We start from the raw sequence: 18,916 nt of genomic DNA on the forward strand, positions 1-18,916 counted from the left end.
ACTCTATCCTTTTTCGGGCGAACTTTTTTACCGCTTTGAAGTGAGCAGATCAATGTATGTAATTTTCCATTGGAGGCGAAGATCACTTTTTCGGGAGTACCTATGTACGTATAATGTATTGATGTGTTGCGTGCATGCTAGAACGGATAAAAAGCGAAGAAATCAAATTTTTATACAAATTGTGGTAACCTTAGAAAGGGCTTTGTACTGGGTTCTGTATTCACGCAGTTGTGGCCCTAAAGAGACCCCGTTGAGTTATCACTTTAAAGAAGGTCGTTGGGTTCAGACGATGCTTCAGCGGTTGAGATACTCTTCAAAAAAATCCCAGGATGAGAAGGAAGAATTTTCTCTAACATGCTACTGACTTTCTGACGGTCCGTCCACTCTTCCTCTTCCACTTAGGTTACCACGTTCATTCCATTCCGTAGGTTTCTTGAAGACAATTTTTTTTTTCAAGAAACCTTTGCGTCTTCTTTTTTTTTCCTAAAAACTTGATTTATTCACCTGTTGCTATTCATTTGATTTATCCTGACTTCATTTATCCAACCTTTATAACCTTAATAATTGATTTCTTTAATTGAGGTGGACACAAGATTGTTACAATCCTTTATTCCTGGCTAACGTTTCGGCAAGATCGCCTTCTTCAGAGCGTGTAAGGGTGAAATCGAACGTGATTAATCCAAATTGATTAATGAATCACAAAGAGGAGTGCCTCTACATTACGCGGGAACTCGCATTAGGCCCAACAGTAAACGTGGGACTTGCTTTGTTGGACGGATAAGGCGTTTGATCGGATTAGTCGCGGATTGTAACAACCTCGTGTCCGGCTCAGTTAAAGAAATCAACTATTGAAACATCCGCATATCGAAATATTTATTGAAATTCGTACATGAAGACTTTATAACCTTATTGATCACTTTTTTATATTTCAGATGAAATTGTTTGATCACATTCAGACATTATATGAGCATGAACTGTACGAGGACCTTGTCTTTCTACACGAAATCATTCCACACTGCGACAGGCAAGCGGTTTTGGTGTTGGGTTTTTCCGCTCCTCGCGGACGTATAACTTAACTTTCTGCTTCTCTACAACTGGTGAAATGAAAACGCGTATAATGGCCAAAGAGATTACTTGACAGAACAAATTTTCACACCTGTACAGGAATTAAATCTAATGCATTCATCTCGTGTGAGAACAAAGAGTTGCATATTGACTATTCTGGTCTTCTTGTTCCATTTGATTTTTGGATTTATAGGACATCTTTCGTGTTTTTGCTCTAGTACCGAAATTCAGTCGTGAGCCATGTCCACGACAGAAACATCAAAAATTTCCCCAATTGTTTTGAAATTGAGGTATTTTCGCAACCGTAAAAGCTATATCTACATTTCCAGTCTGAGCGCAAAACACGAAGCTCTGTTGGCTGTCTATGTTGCAGATGCTTATTTTGAACTGGAGAAATACTCCTTGAGCTTACTGGTAAGTAATTAAATTAAAACTTGAATAGTTAGGCACACAAATACGAGTCTTTCCTTTCGAATAAGTTATTGTTTTCAAGCTTACTTCTTTGCACCTAAAGCTATTGTTTCGAAATTTGAATCCGATGAATATATAGTAACGTTGTTCGAGTTTTGTGTGATAAGAAAGCTTTTCCTCAATTAAGGAATTGAGGACATAGTGAAAGGTGCTTCTTCGGAAAAGGAGTTTTTATTCTTGTGGTAGTTAATCCAATTTTCCCTTGTCGTGAATTGATTTAAAGTTAATTGGCTTATTGGCTTACAAAGTTCGGTTTTTGGGTTTTTTTATATTGTTTTTCTAATATCTAACATTAATAATTTACATCTTTTCCAATCCTATCTTTTGCTATTCTCGCTTGCAGAATTACTTCAAAGCCTTGCAACTGTATCCAGAGGTGTCTCGCTCCATCCACGGCAAGGTTAGTAGATTTTTCTTCATATATTTATCCACAGGACCTCTTTATTACTTCTGATTTTATTTCTTACCTCACTCGTTGTTATCAATATCGATATTTTTTATTCGAGTGAACTTTCCTTTACGACGTCCACAATTTTTTTTATAAAAAGATCTGCTTCTCACATTCAATGTTCTGAATGTCTTCGTAGTGTTAAATTTTCTACTTCGTTAACTATTTTCGTTTTTGTGCAGATCCTGTTAAGATTTAGTTAGATTCTTGACGAGAAAAAAACCATACATAGCTCGACTCACACCGTCTTCAAACTCCACCAGACTGTACAAGAAAATGTTTCGCGTTCGAAGAGCTGTGAATTGCTTAATATCGGCAGAAACAATCATATTATTTTCTTAAAACTATGTTTTTTTTGGAGCTTTTTGGTATTACTTAATACGATGTGTTGTTTAGCAGTTCTCGGACACCGAAGTCAGATTTCGCTACCACAAATGTTTAGTGAAGGAGAAGAAATATGAAGAGGCCTTAGGTTGGTGTTCCTGTCAAAGCTCTTGCTATTGCAGGCAGCTATTGCAATTATGGATGTTTCATTGTTCTTTCATCTTATAGAGATCCCGAAGTAAGCTTCTGCGTAATTAAGACCTTCAATCTTGCTTCAGTCATAGAGCAGCCTCTTACCGGCTGATCCAGACCCCCTCCATTTCCCTTTAATAGCCTTAAAATTAAAAATCGAAAGTTGCTACGCATAGGACTTTTCAAAAATCGGTCCAATTTTCTTCCCATTCAATTCTATCCGCTAGATTCAATTATTTTCTCTTATATTAAGGTGAGAAATTGCCTTATGGTTATGTTTCAGCTGTTTTGGCTAAAATTCCTGGACATCAACATATTCCGAAGGTTCGATATGCCATGGCAAAACTTTTAGCTGGCAAAGATCACAAAGGAGCGAATATGTCCATCGGCTACCTGCAGTATGGTTTGGACACTTTAACTCTTAGTGTAGTACTGTCGTTTGCGTGGATTTTGCATACTTTAAAAAATATGATTCTAAGAGCACTTAATTCAGGGATGTTTTTACCAACTGCAATAGTGCATTCGGATCGTTGGCTACAATACTTCGAAGTGGATCATCAAGTGCAACAACATTAGATACAGAAGCAATCGTTGAAAGTTTCGAAGGCTCGGGTGCCGCAAATCTTGCTACTTGGCTTGAAGCACAGAAGTTGCTTGGTGCTGGTCAAGCTGAACAAGCTTTGAAGATCATGTCTTTGCTCGGAACGAATAATCCTAAGTATGCACCATTTCTTTCTTTTCTCTCATTTTCCTTTTTCTTGTTGCTACCAATATTAGGTGCTACCTTATACATGTCTTATAGGAGGAATGTTAGCGTGTAAACTGGATCAGAGTCAAACGTAAAGGTTATATATGTGTATATAACGTATCCTTTCCTTTAGGATTCTCACGGAAATGGGGTTGGTGTATAATTCATTAGGCATGCGTCACGAAGCCCGCTCAGAGTTAGCCAAAGCACATTCTTTGGATAGTGAGCAGCACTACGCAATGGACACACTAGCTCTGCTGTTTGCACAGGTCTGATCTTCTTTAAGGCTGCTGTCACCTTACTATCCCTGTTCCTTCTTTTATAGAACACTCCTCCAATGGCAAAAGAGTTAGAGTCGCTAGCAACCCAACTTATGAACTCGAACGAGAATACTGTAGAAGCATGGATCGCATTCGGACACTGCGCACGAGTTCAAGGTTAGTTTATCTTTCACAGTTCTTCCATGTGGCATAGCTTTGCGATGATTCTCTTCTTTCCATGTGCCTCTTTTGTTCTCGTTGTTCCAAGACGATCGATGATTCCCATTTAGGCAAGCTTAAAACAGCACTGTACTTTGCACACAAGGCTTGTAACCTCACTGTATTCGGCGATAAACCCAAATCTGAAGCTATGTTGCTGAAGGCACTCGTTCTACTGGATCTTGGTGAGATTAATGGGATTTGTTTGAGGGTGTGAGCCCATCTAACCTAAATATTTCTCAGTCAACTAGGAGATTTTGACAGATTATATCCTTACTTCATTATTTTCATATTATATTGCATCATTATTATTTTATTATGGTTTTTATTTGTTTTTTTTTCCATTTTCTTCATGAAGAATGCTGTCCGCAATAAGTTTCTTTTTTCTTTGGAAATGGTGTTTGTCGGCTTATTCTATGAACTTACCCAACAGCGTCGTTTGTTAAGACTTTTTTATTATAATAATGACAAAAAACCATACGAAGCAAACTGCAAAACTAGGAATTAATTTCGGACTATTGTCGGACTACACCTGAGTTGGCTAACTATTGGGTTGCGAAAGAAGTCGCCGTTTAGTTTAAACTTGGAAGTTGCACTTAAAGGCGGTATACCACGAAATTGACGATGTTGAGATCTCTCAACGAAAACATAGACGGACGAACGAAAGTCGGGGCCCTTGAGCAACGTTAATTGTTTTGTTAAATGGGTCACGTCGCTTATGCAACAGTACATATATAATCGGGACAAAACTATCTGATGCAGTTGTCCATCACAACCACTATCTCCGTCGCGTCACATCGAGCGCAGCAGCTCACGCAATTGCATTGAGTTTCAAATCGTTTTAAATTGTTTATGTTTCATTGTGGATGCTTTAGAGAAATTCGATGAGGCGATGCGTCATTTAAGCGCAGCTATCAAACGAGATGTCAAGAATGTTGATCTCTACGAGCTACAAATAGTTACTTACCTTCAGAGAGCCAAGTACGACTATCTTTCCTCATTTTTCTTATTTTAATTCAATAAAAAAGTAGTAAGTAGAAGTATCTTATCTTACTTGAAAATTGTTTCTTGAATTTGTTTTGTGCCGAAGAATCTATAGCAATGGAAATGTGTCCAATTTATGTAGTACTATAAAATGATTCTTTGCTTTGGTACAATTATGTGAGTTTTGCAGGATCCGGGAAGCTCGTGCTGCTGTGGCTATCTGTATACAGAATCTCCCTAGTTCTCCTCGGGCACGCGTCCTCAAAGCCCAAGTTTTGCTCGCCTCAACCAGTGGAAAAGAGGTGCTGGATTTTTTTCTCCGTTTCGTAGTTGCCTCAATGAGCTTCTTTTTTAAGGAGGCACAAACAATATTAGAAGAAGTCGTATTTGCTCATCCGTATCTCTTAGAAGCGGTTTGGCTTCTTATCAGCCAGTATGATAGTACTCATAATTACCAGAAAGGCACAGAAGTATTGAAGAAATTAACAGAGGTGCAGAATGAGCACTTTTTTTGAATTCCGAATTTCGAATGAGGTCTTCATTTTGATTCAGAACTCTATGGTTCCTTTCCATTCTATGGGTCGGCTTCACCACCAACTTGGTGAGTTTTTGTCGAAGACGGGTATGCCAGCAGCAGCATATCATCACACCAACTTAGCACTCACCAAACAGTGTGATGAGGCTGCCGTACAAGTAAGTTTACTTGCTTCTATCTTTTAAAATCGTTTCGTTGCATAGACAAGAGTTAGTCACTTAGTTGGGAAGAAAGGGACATACGTGTTGACGGAAGATTCCTCTCGAATCTTCGTTTTGCGGACGACATCGCTATCTTTTCGAAAGTACAAATGAAGCAGAGGCTATGCTCGCGAAACTGAACGAAGCAGAAAACAGGATTGCGAATAAACAAAAAGAAGACACTGCTCATGAAGAACGTCTGCTCCGAGAACTGAGCACAAATTGAAGGCTCAGGACTCGCAGAAACTTCGTCATACGTCTACTTTGGACTTCTATGAATATGAAGAACTAGTTGAAGGAAAAACTGAATAGAAGGATGAAAACAGCGTGGCCAGCATTCGCACCCGTCAGGGAAGCTAAAGACCAACTGACAGACGAAGAGTTCCGTCCCCACCAGTACCGGCTGGATGGTTTTTCCAGCGTGTTAAGCTCAGACGGGTGGGCGCAGACACCGCTCCCATATCTAGGAACTCACTCTCTACCCGCAGAGCCCTTGAGAGATATCTCTTGAAGTTCAACTGGCGCTCGCAACACTTACTCCTCCTTCGCAGCTCCGACTTACCAGTCAGTGTCTTATCTTCGCGACCAATCGGAATATATATCGAAAGCAAAGCATAGATGGGCCTGTTACATTAATAGGATAATCGACGACAGATGGAGTGAAAGAACGCTGAAGTAAATCTCAAGAGATGTTAAAGGCCCTCGATGGAGGCCGCTAACGAGATAGTTCGCTACATGGGTGCACCAGCAAAGAGCTCAGCTGGATACGGCTCAGAGACCTTGTCAATATCACTCAAACTTTGAGGACATCTTGGATGACAGTGGCGAGGAAACGGAAGGAGTGAAAAAGTTGCTCGACGTCGCACGTCCAGCCAAGACGGGTCATCTAAGTATCTAAGATTGGAGTTTGAAAGGATGTTGAGGTTTTTGGACATGCGCTATTTAGCCATAAGAGGGGAATTTTTTAAATCATAATCAGAAGAAAATGTTTGTAGTAAGTTCATTTCTCATTCAAAAGGTGGAACAATCAATCCAATATGTTTCCACCAATTTTATTTTTCATTTATTACAAGAGTTTCGTTTCAAATTATATTGTAGAGTTTTGTTTCCAGATTTTTTTGACCTCAAGAATAATATGATATTTTGCATATTACCCTGAATTTCTGAAGATCATGGTTAAAAAAGATCAAGATCTCAGGAATATAATTGGAAATTATGCGCGTAGTCAGATCACATCTATCAGATTATAGTTATGACTATTATTTACTTTCAGTATTGCCCATGTTCGACTGTCTGACGTGTAAAGTAGTTTTAATTATTCTTGAGCTGTAGCCAAGATTGGTATTGATCGTCTTTATTTAACAACGGCTAACGTTTCGGCGTTATCGCCTTCGTCAGAGCCTGGAAAACTCAAAGCCATTATTTACTTTCAGATGACTCATCTTGAACCGACATTGTCGTTCACTACACCTCCGATGCCCACTACTCCCACCTGTGCTCCAAACGAATGTCCAGGTGCACCTCGCCTTAGAGGAAGACAGCGACATGCGACGCCTACTTCTAGCACTACGACGGCTGATGGAGATGCACGCGGTGTTCGGCTTTTCTCTTTCGACTCCTCAATGGATGATACAGCAGGAGAAGCAATGGACGTACCTTCGGAAGGTTAACTACAACGGAAACTATCTTTTATTGTTTTAATTTTTACAGACGTGCGAAACTCGGGTCGTTTTTCTGGGTGCGGTTCTTTTTCAAATTGTAATGTTTTGAATCTTTTTGGAGTGTGTGTTCAGTTGTGTACATAATTTGAAATATACTGCCCAAAGGTAAATATTTATCATATTATCTGTTAATTCTGTTGGTGGTAGTCGTTTAGTACTAAAATGATGACTTCAAAAGAAAATCTCATTCAAATCAACATCCCATTTCACGGTCTGAAAAAAAAAACATTCAAAACAGCTATCAAGATGATATCTTCGGTACCGTAACCATATCGTGAAAACTCGGCGCTGCTATCCAGTATGTAATTTTCCGCTTTTAACTTCGACTGCGATGTTGCGCTATGCAAATAGGCGGAGCACCTTCAAAGGATGTTATAAAAATGCTTATAATGTTATTGTCGTTGTTGTTGTTATGAACTATGATGGCTGTAACTGTAGCAGGTAGTTACACTCTTTTCCATTCAAAATAATAGGTCTCATTTCCACAAGAACGTTCTGCATGCATGGTGAGATTGGCAGCTCTGAGTTTTAACGGTCTTTCTTCGTCGTTGGATCCCTGAGAAAAGAGAGGAAGAGGAGTGAAAGAGTTTTTATCTAAACGTTTTCACCGTCAGTTGTGTGATGACCAGAGATCTGTATGCTGCCATTAAACCAAAAATCTTGAAGTGCTCTGTGAGGAAATGAGATAAATGAAAAAAAGACACGTAGTTTTATGCAGATTCTAGAGTAGGCTACAGTAGTGTAACGTGAATGAGTGTTTTGCAGTACTTATGTGACGTTCCATCGTAAACGTACCTAAAATATTATCTATCAAATTATCCCCTAGTCCTCTCTTCTTGAAACATCGGTATTGTGAACGTTTTCTGTTTTCTTGCTTTGCCAACCGGGTTTTGATGGAACTTTATTTTTTGAAGGGCGGTGTGACGCAGCCGGTAAAAGGTTCGTATCGGAGATTCGAAACTGCCCTAGCCCGTTCGTCCTTCCGGGGTCGATAATTTTGTACCAGACTTGTCTGGGAGGATGAAAACACTGACTTGACACATCGGTTAGCCCCCGTGAAGCCATCGCAGAGGGAAACACTCGTTCCAAGAACTTTAAAAGGACAAAGTCACTGGCGTATCAATCCACTTGGGATGCGCCAACGCGTTTTACTGGAATTCGTAATCGTTGAGGTTTTGGAACGCGTGTTGGCCTATACAATGACATGCGTGGGCCAGCCGATGATCAAGTCAGTGTTTTTATCCTCACAGACAAGTCTGGTACCAATTTGTCGACCCCGGAAGGTTGAAAGGCTTCGTTTGCACTAGGGCGGTTTCGAACTTTCGACCGTGTGGCTACAACGGAGCTCTAACAGACTGCGCCACACCCGCCCTTCCAAGAACTTTAACGATTACGATTTAAAGAAAAACGAGTTCGCATCCGAAGTGGATTGATACGCCAGTGACTTTATCCTTTTTATTTATGGCCTGACGTTTCGACAACTTCGACTTTATCAAAGGCCTGAAAATGGCTCTATGATTCTTTTTTCTTCGAATGCGTCTTCGATGCTATGCATATTCCATCGAATTCCTCCTCTCTCCTTGGCAAGCCTCGTTATCGTTCTAAGACCTCCAAACAAGAAAAGAAACTGACCAGTCTTATCGAGTAGGGGGGGGGGGGACGGGGTTGGTGAACCACCGCGTTCTTGCAGAATGTCGCCCAAGGCGAATGAGAGTAATTGATAAACGATTTCTAGGTTTTTGATAAGGATGAGGTTGTGGAAACATTTGGCCGCTAAAAAACCCCCAAACTTCATTGTCAGAACAAGAAAACATGGTATCTATTAGACGTTTTTGTTTTCATCATAGTGTTTTTTTTTAAACGAGTTTTCAATGTATTGCAGCTTTCTACTTGTTCCGTGCACTTTGCTCATCAAACAATAACATTTTTCCTGAGTAAGTCCTTTCTTCTAACATTTATTACCACCAATCTAATCTAACAGTGTGTGTTTAGCAGGATCTGTTCTGCTATGGGCATTCGTATTTTGTCTCCTTTGCGTTCGAGCAGCCCATAACGCGAATAGGTTCGAAAAAGTGCGGTGTTCTTAGTCCAAGCAGTGTTCAGTGTTCATTATTCATGATATGAAGTACGACATCCAGATGCAATTAAATTTGGAGGAATCCCTTGTTTTTATTTAGTAAGGCGAGCCCCATAATGTGTCTGAGTGCTAGAAATCCTGAATTTGTAGAGGATGACGCTTGGAAACCATATACCAAATCTTATATATTAGTGAAGAGGACCCACTATCGAATATTCCTCTGGGGGCTGCCACTGAGCAAAAAAAGTAAAAAAAACGTGTACGGTAAAGTCTTCTCCCTATTCAAAGTAAAATGTCTTCTAAGTTTACTTTTTTTAAATGGACTTCTTGGAACTGAAACATTCCGGTAGCGGTTCTGATCGAGGTGGGACTCTAGCTAGAGTGGAAATAATTATGCTGCTCCACTCATCTCTGCAGTTCGCGATGGTCCCACCACGTCCCCAACCGCCTGCTCAACCACGTCGCTTCGAGCGCAGCCACTTACGCAACTGTTCCGAGCTTTTGCCCGTTCTGACCCGACTATATGCATTTTGAGGTTTTCTAGGAGTTTCTCCTACACTATCCTTCCACAGAACCCCATGTGATTTGCAATTCATCAATTTCCGCGGAACTGTGATCTAGTCTTTTTCATACCTACAAGAAAGGAAGGTCCTAGCGGAACGTTAGAGAATGGCTCGAGTTTGAGAACTCGATCTGAAACTACAAAGAACAGCAATTTCTCGGAAAAAAAAAACCAGCTGAGGTAAAATTTAGGTATCAGCCCCTTTAGTTCACTCAATATTACAATCCTTTGCATCCATAGCATTGATAACGAAGTGATACCTCGTGAACTGAATTTCATTACTCACACGTGGGTGGAAATACGCGAGTGGAAATAATTATGCTTTATCGGGCAATTTTACCACTAATTCAATTTAGGCGGTTTCGTTTGAGCGTTTTGATCAGTGTAAAGAGTTGCCACTCCGAATAAACTAAAGTCCCTAATGTTGTTGCTTTCGGGAGAATTTTCGCGCTTAAAATAATTTTTTTCTGTGGACAACATTCACATTAGCTACATTAGCTACGGACTGAATAATTAAAAAGAAAGAGAGAGAGAGCAAAATGAAATAATGACATAAAAAATAAAATGAAATAATGCAGTGATTTAAAGTCAGTTCTTTTAGAAAAGAAAGAAAGAAAGAAAGAGAAAAGAGAAACAACGTATTAGGCTCTTCGGAAACTAATTCAGGATTGCGGAATATGTTTGGATCATAAGAAATTTCTCCAGGATTTTTTATTGAATGTAAGACTGTCATAAACCAAAAATAAGCTTTTTTCTGTTATGCTTTTCGTTCTTAACACATTGTATCTCCGAGAAATTGAAAGAGTTGGGCTACGAAACTCCTCCCTAACCACCATACTTCCCAGACCTTTTCGCCAACAGACTACCACTTCTTTAAACACGTGGACAACTTTTTTGAACAAGAAATACTTTGTGAATCAGGACCAGAAAGAAAAGGACAGAAGCCGTATTTCTTTCCGACAGGAACTTAATTCACTTGTATCTCATTGCCAAAAATCTATTGATTTTAATGGTAATTATTTTGATTGACGAAGTTTACTTTAGGTTAAGAAAATTTATTTTGATGATACATTGGATATATCAACGATATCAAAAAGATATATCAAAAATTTGCATCAATTCCCGAACAACCTAATCGTATACTGTAACAAATTTAGCTTCACAATATCACGAATGACACTGAACACTGTCAAAGAGATTTTCAATTTTGAATTTTAAAATCTCTATTTTAAATTATGGCGGATTATTCAGAGTACACCTCGCGATTGGAGCTCTCTCATGCAGGAGTAAATTCATTTCAACGAAATCTATTCATTTCAAACACTATGCTGTGCTATTTTCACTTTTTTATATTAAATAAATCTTAAATAAATAATAGCTGTTCTCATGTAGCAAAATTTTAGCAAACTCGATTACATACAAAACAAAAACAATTTGAAATAAAATTTCCTATAAAATTTTTAATTTAAAAAAATCAAAATTTTACAGGAGTAACTTTTCGATTTGTAATATATTTGAACTGTCCAAAATACATTCGAATAGCTTCACGATAACTGCTCACAAAATACAGTACGATCAATGGATCAATAACAGGATATATCGTGAGAAGAATAGCAACAATATTTACACTTGCTCCTGGAATATGTTGTACTAGTACTGACAGGAAACAAAAAAAATTTGAAATAAAATTTCCTGTAAAATTTTAAATTTGAAAAAGAATCAAAATTTACTTTAGTACTGACAGAAAAGAAAAAATTTCTACAATAAGATCACTTACCAATATTTTTACCAAATAATGACATTACTAGTAGACCGGATGAGGGAATAAACGTGAAGGCGATAGGAAAGAAGGACTGGAATTTAGTTAATTACCAGTTCACCTCTCTGATTTGAATTAAACAAAATTTTGTAGAATTACTTTTTTTTTACAAATTACCAAAGCAATTACAGTTGCGTAGGGCTGTTCTTCATTTGATTTTTTTTTTCTCTAAATTCTGTTTAGGGCCGCCTTTACGAAGAGTTTGTGGATGACTGGGAGTATGTAGTGCATACTGAGTGATAGCTATCGATACCATATGGATCCTCTTTCATATATTCTTTTTTCTATACTTTTTGCTTTCTTTCCCCTATATATTTACTGCATTTGTTTTATAATTTATCCTTGCCACATCCTCTCTTTTTTGGCACATCATTGAGCGTAATAGACAAAAAAGTAAGTAAATAAACAAATAACTAAAACCAGGGTGGTAGAGGGATTTGGGAAATTTCGAACGTATTTAGTTGTGGCAATCCTGACAAGATGGTAAACAGATGGAAATGACACCGTTCAGTACAAACCACTTGTCATTTAGCGATCATAGACCAGTGCGTCGGTTCATAACGTGCATTTGTTGTGAAGTCTTTTTTTTTTAAACAAAAATGGCAACGATGCGACTGCTGTTCAGCAGAAAATCCGATGTCATTACAATTTCGTGACGTCGTGGCCGCGTCCCAACCTCACACTCCGTCAAAACATGGGTTAAGAATTTCAAAGAGACGGATTGAGCTCCAAAAAAATGAAGCCACAAGGAAACCAACGGACTTAACGAACCCCAGAAAACATTGAAGGAGTTAGGGTTTCAATTGCAAGGAGCCTACCGCGATTGGCAAGGAAACACCCACCAACCTGAACCGCCCGCAGAATACCCCACTGTGATTTGAAGTTTCACCGTTACAAAATTCGCTCAAAATTATAATGAAGTCGGAATTCTCGTTGAGCAGTAGCCGCTCAATCACCATTTTTGTAAAATTACTTCACAGCAAATGCACGTTGTGAATCGTTTCACCGATCCATAATCGCTAAATGGTAAGTGCATAGTTGTACACTGAAGGATGTTACTCCTACTCGTCTGCTAACTCCTCAGCGCTATCACCATTCAAAATACATTCAAAATTTTCAAAATTCCGTCTCCCGGTCCCACCCTGATTAGTACCCGGTTATGCTGATCAATCACTGATTAGGGATCTTACATTCCGACGTGGGCAGCGCGTGAAGAGCTTAGCTATGATGTTGATAAGGACAGGCGCGTCAGATTCCTCAGATGTTCGGATTTGACCTTATTAGCCCCTATTGATATCCTTACCTGTATCAGAAGAACCCGAAACATCTGAATTTGCAACTCTTTCGTCTTCTTGCTCGTCACTTGTTGCTTGTATAAGCAGCGAAAAATTGCTTAAAAATAAATTTTGTTCAGGAGTGTAACACATTTCATTTCATTCCACAAATTCAGAAATCCTCTACCTGTTCCACAAAACGGTATCACAGCTAATGTAAATCCAATGACAACGCTAACGTTCAGCAAACCAAGAAAATCGAGCCATTGCATTTCTTCATTCATCTGAAAAGAAAAGTTTCTTGGATTTTTTCCTTCATTCAAGAGTACCATTACGGTAAGGATAAAAGCTCTATTTCAAATGATTTCTTGTCTTTAAAAAATTCCAGCGAAGATTATATAAAGAGGCTAATAACTCATATTTTTTAATTGATTTTCTTGAGCCGTAGCCAAGATTGGTATTGATCGTCTTAATTAATCAATTAAAAACTACGTTTCAACATGCCGAGATTCAAAGACAATCGAACAATAACTCATATTTTACTATCCTTGATGAAGAACATTACAAAAATTCGATTCTTACAACTCACCACATATACAGGGCCCAGATAGCCTACTTGTGTAATGTCTATATTGTAAAATTTGAGCATTTGTTCGGCAAAATAGGCATCTTTAATTGCCGAAGGTCCGAAATTGAAAAAACAAACGGAACCATAGTCAGCAGCCACGAACACGTACAGTACAATCAAAATAGACACATATAAAGGATTTTCAAACACGAATCGAGCTCGTGGCCTAAAAAAGTGCATTGGAATGTATTTACAATACATAAATGCATCCATTGGTAAATAAAAATTAGAAAATAAGCAAATAAATTATTAAAATAATCAGTAATAAATGCATGAATGAAAGTTAATTTTCTGAATAGTAATTTTCATTTTTTATAAATGACTGAGTATCATGTATTTGCTACAGAAATTTTTTTTTTGGATAGAGGGACAATTCCTCGATCGTTTTCTTTCATTTTTTTACGCTTAAAATAATTCTCTTTTATTTTTTTAACGCTTAATTTTTGTGCTGAAAAAAACTCAGCACATCGTTTCTCGTTCATCCTACATCCGTTTCACTTAGTCTTCTGATTCGTGGAAAGAAAATACCGGTAATTTTGAAGGTGATCGAAACTGATATTCTGCACGATTGAGGCCTCATCCACTTTCACTCCTCAACCCCATGGATTTGAGAAGATTATTCCAATGTGCAATACTTTCTGGTGCACAACGAAACAAATAAATCAAAAACTGAATAATTCTATGAACATAGAGGCGATCGATTAGTAGAACTACGATTTACCTGACAACTTGAATGTATCGATAGAGGAAATGTAGTGCTAATACGCAGAGTGACTGTGCAAACGTGGAGCAGAACACAGCGGTAGCGAATCTGTTGAAACTATTCGGAACAGCACCTAATCCGCTAGCAAAAATAAAGAATGACATCTCGTACACATGGATCACCTGAATTATATAATCATAATAAAATTTTATATTTTATCTATATAATTATATTTTTATTTTTATTTTACTTTATATAATTATATTATATTGATTTATAATTTGTTGCGTATTTATTGAGAATCTTTGGTAACAACTAATCGAACTAATCCACTTAATTTTCCAGATTTTCAGCAGTTTTAGTAAGTTTTTGAGAGTTCTTTTTCCAAAAAATTATTAGCATAACTTATTGTGCACTCTTGAACCCTAAAATGTACGAGTTGCACGTTCGCATCACGTTTGCATTGCCCGAAGTGTTCAGGAAATCTTTATCTTTAGTTTTAAGAAAATGAAACTGTATACAGCACTCACCAAATAGTAGAGAGACAAAAATAAAATTAAAAAAAACTATATCAATGGATTTCCTTTTTGGATCGTTGAGAAGAGGCAAAATGTCACCAACTATTCGTTAAAAAAAATAATTGCATCCTGACATAATCCACAACAATAAGGCCATGGTGGGAAGATGGTATAAGGATTTCCAATTTTCGCCAAAAACTTCGTTCAATACTTGAGTTTAGCCATATAAAGTTGTCTATTTCTCAATTTTCCTCATTTGTCCTAATTTGATCATTGTTTAAGATTGTGATTCTTCTTTGCCCTTAACCTATGATGCAGGGAGAGGAAATTAGAAAAACTACAATTAAAATTGCGGCACTTAAGCAGAGCTATATCCAAAAATTGTAAATCCTTTATTTTGTTCGAAAAGACAAGCTTTTTTCGTACACTAGACCATGTCAAACGTCCTGATCCTGAACCTTGGCAGTGGGAAAGAAAAATCGGAAATCGGAAATTCAGTTCTTAGCTCCGATTTTTGAAGTTTCTAGAGGTTAAAATTTCTTCTATAACCACCGTAACCATTTCTTGATACAAAACAATGCAGATATCCTGAAAACTTCGACCAAAAAAATTGCTTTTTTCCCCCAAAATCGTTCCTTATTCGAATGAGGCAATTCTTTCTTAACAAACCGGCATAGTTACGGCTTGGATGATAGAATAGACCATGTTGAATATTGTTGTAAGTAACATAAGCTGCCTATATCTTCCAAATTCAGCGGCAGTGTGCTTACAGATGAAGAACGTCAAAATTGAATTAATAATCAGCGACAATATAGTTGTAGAATACACAACATTACGGTGGATCGATGACAATACCATAACGAAGTAAAAATCCGCACCAGATACGATAACTATACTGAAATTTACTACGAAAAAAATATGAGTTGTAGTTCCAGTAGATGTGTGCGTAGGTGAGAAAAATGGCCACGAAAACTGGAATATATTAGTCAGATGGGACCTGAGATCTTTCAACCGGAGAAGAGCAGAGTTAAGCGATATTTTAAAAGTAGTGCACCACGAAGCTGTCGTAGTTCGATAGCCTAAGGGAAGATATAGAATTCATCCACTCCTTAGAACGTTTTCTCTTCTCTTTGCGTTGACGTTAAAGCTGACGTGTTACGAAGTTGACGATGTTGAAGTCTGTGTGGGCAAATATGGAGTTTGTGGTTTAAATCACGAATATCACCATTGTCCCGCTCAATTCCCCGTAATCACCCTAAAAACGGCGTGGGAACATCCTTATTTCCTACGAGGCGCATCAGAACGCGCAATCCCTCCATACTCTCCAGTTCCCTCAGCAGCCTATTCACCAATTTTACTTGAAAAGGCTGCTGAGGAGGTCTCACTGATCTCCGACTGCTTGTTGGTGGATGCCACGCGAGCACAGGTGTGGTGTGTTGTAACGTATCTCGTAGGAACAAACACAGTTCCCACGCCGTTTTTCAGGACAATTAAAAGTAGTTGAGCGGGGCCAGCCTCATCTTCATAATCTACATTCCGAACTCTATATTTTCCTACAACTTTCCCAACTACGTCAGTTTCGTGTACTTTGACTTTAACCAGAACGAATAATGTATGCATGGGAATAATTTCCACCGTGTAGGATCATACAGAAATGCTGAATCTTGAACAGAGAGGAAGTCTTCAGAGACAAACTGGGTGCACCAGTCCCTCGCAACCTCCTCTATTTATTCAAAACGATTGAAAAGCGGATAGAAAATATTTTGATCATCAGAGAACATCATCAGGAATACAGTAAAAATTACTGTAGACTTTCTGGAAATCAATACAAAAATTGGACGCATGCAGTGACCAATTCTACCTCCAATTTTGACAAAACATAAATTATTCTCAATCTAGGAAATAAACAACGATATCTACTGTCGGCAATTACCAACTACGAGCTATGCGCGTTAAGATTTGTCACAGGTGCTTAATATACGCTAATGAGATTGAAAAAAACATATATTGCGCGCAATTCCTCTGGTAACTATATCAAAGAATATCAGAGAACACTAACATAAATTCCGGAAGACTATTCCTAACAAGCTGACAAATTAATTTAATTAAAATTTAATCTTTTTAATGCAGTAGTTAGTTTAGATAACTTTTCAGATGATTTTGGCATTCTTCATTTCTCTACTTTTAAATTACAACAGACATATTTGTTCTATTAGATGCCAGTATGGGGTGGGTGTAGCCCAGTCGGTTAGTGGTTCCGTTGCCTGCACGATGGATCGGAGGTTCGAATCCGCCCTACTGCTCACCAAGTCTTTCATCTCTCCAGGGTCGATAAATTGGTACCACACTTGCCTGGGAGGATGAAAACACTGATTTGACACATCGGCTAGCTCCCGCTGGTCATTCCGTAAGCCAGTTACACATTCGTGAACCTCAAACGATTTTGGATTGAAGTGAACGTGGTGGCGCGGGTTCCAAGCGGATTGATCAACGCCAGGAACTTTATCTAACTTTAACTTTATGAGTTAGAGAACTGAAAATTATGGTTCGTAGTGGGATGTTCTCAAAAAAAAAAACTACAATAAAAACTACAATAACTAAACAATAATAAACTTTCTATGGGTGAGTAATCTCATTGGTCACACTTAAATTCTCATGCTTGATCAGAGCCGTCTGATAAACACGCTTGTTTTCTCTGTTACATCCTTCTTACAACTCAAATCCTATTCGATACGGTATTGTTGGGACTAGAAACAATTCGATGAGTTTAGGGCCCGTCAACTATCAACAATTAGGAAGTGACACTCCCATTTATAACTGTACTTACAAGCACCTGCTCATTCCTTGTTTTTTTTTTTTTCTTCAAAAATTGGTTTACAGAGGATCTAACCTTTCCAGATAAAAAAAAAAAAGATAAACGATAATAACAATGAAATTATAAATATAGTGACAAATAATAAATAATACTAAATAGATAATAGATAAAAACAAATAAATCAGTTGACGAATAGATAAATAATAAATAAAGAAATAATAAACAAATAAATAAATAATAGATTATATGACAATAAATAATAATATAAACGATAAAAGGATAAAGGACAAAGCTTCTGACAGATCAATCCACTTGGAATGAGCCAAAGGGTTTCACTGCAATTCATAATCGTTCAGGTTTTTGGAACGCGGATTGGCCTTTACAATAAATTGAGGGGCCGATCCGATGACCAAGCCAGGGTTTTTCTCCTCTCAGACAAGTCTGGTACCAATTTACCGACCCCGGAGTGATGAAGCGCTTAGTTGACACTGGAGCGGTCTCGAACCTCCCGTCGATCGTGCGGCCACAGCGGAGCTCTTACCGACTGCAATAATTCGCTAACTTTTTTTTTTACTCTCATAATAATGCTATGTACATCCAAAATGTGTGACAAACGCCGACCCTCCGTGATCGTAAATTCACCTTGAGATGGAAATTTTAGAACCTCCAGAAAACGGACATGATTGGGACATCTTTGCGGATTCTCACGGACATCCTGACCAAAATCTTTAAGGTGGTTAGCTCCCTACAAAATCTTCAAATCGATTATGAGATCAAACAGCTACTTGAACATTTTGTGGTTCATACTTTTTTTTTTTTCTTCAGAAAACAAACATATACACTTGAACAACGCCAGTTTACTCTGTCAAACAAATTTAATATACAACAATAACAACAGATACTGTAACAAACATGAGATCACAATCGGTGCTTCAGTACAAAAAAAAAATGCTCGGCAACAGTGAACATTATTGAATTTCCTATCCATTCGGTGATAGGGCAGAATTCCCACTGCGATCAAATGAGGTTCTTGGAATTAAAATAACCCAAAAAAAGACAAACGATTTCCAAGAAAAGAAAATGAGCACATACTACTGAAATTGCAAGAACAACAAATCACATTCAGTAGAATTCTAGATTTAAAAAAATTTAAATAACTCCAACTCGAACTAAATGTTACCACTTTTGATAGGCCCATGTATGTGGAAGTTGTCTTCAACATAACAATTAAAGGACTTTCTTGTACGAAAAGGTCACCCTTTTTAACTCCTTAAAAAAGACTCAGATTCTACACCGGAGATAGGATTTCTTTCTACTTCCTTCGTTTCCAATACAGTGGCTTGAGAAGTAGAT

General features: G+C 38.0%; 2 protein-coding genes across 2 annotated transcripts; one reads left to right on the plus strand and one right to left on the minus strand.

Annotated features, from left to right (window-relative positions):
- Positions 1-932: 932 nt before the first annotated feature.
- Positions 933-7,116, plus strand: RB195_000262 (uncharacterized protein; the record flags this gene model as incomplete). Its single annotated transcript, XM_064196507.1, has 14 exons — positions 933-1,024; positions 1,395-1,479; positions 1,880-1,936; positions 2,381-2,456; positions 2,784-2,898; positions 2,994-3,218; positions 3,382-3,517; positions 3,574-3,685; positions 3,799-3,912; positions 4,603-4,708; positions 4,902-5,013; positions 5,068-5,202; positions 5,264-5,404; positions 6,880-7,116. The coding sequence occupies 14 exons, from the start codon at positions 933-935 to the stop codon at positions 7,114-7,116; spliced, it is 1,743 nt and encodes a 580-aa protein (XP_064052388.1).
- Positions 7,117-11,280: 4,164 nt separating this feature from the next.
- Positions 11,281-15,477, minus strand: RB195_000263 (uncharacterized protein; the record flags this gene model as incomplete). The annotated part of the gene is made up of 7 exons (XM_064196508.1): positions 11,281-11,441; positions 11,584-11,659; positions 12,929-13,017; positions 13,087-13,183; positions 13,489-13,693; positions 14,249-14,412; positions 15,418-15,477. The coding sequence occupies 7 exons, from the start codon at positions 15,475-15,477 to the stop codon at positions 11,281-11,283; spliced, it is 852 nt and encodes a 283-aa protein (XP_064052389.1).
- Between the last annotated feature and the right edge of the window lie 3,439 nt (positions 15,478-18,916).

Source organism: Necator americanus, chromosome IV (genome assembly GCF_031761385.1).
Source record: "Necator americanus strain Aroian chromosome IV, whole genome shotgun sequence".
In the NCBI taxonomy this organism is placed as follows: domain Eukaryota; kingdom Metazoa; phylum Nematoda; class Chromadorea; order Rhabditida; family Ancylostomatidae; genus Necator; species Necator americanus.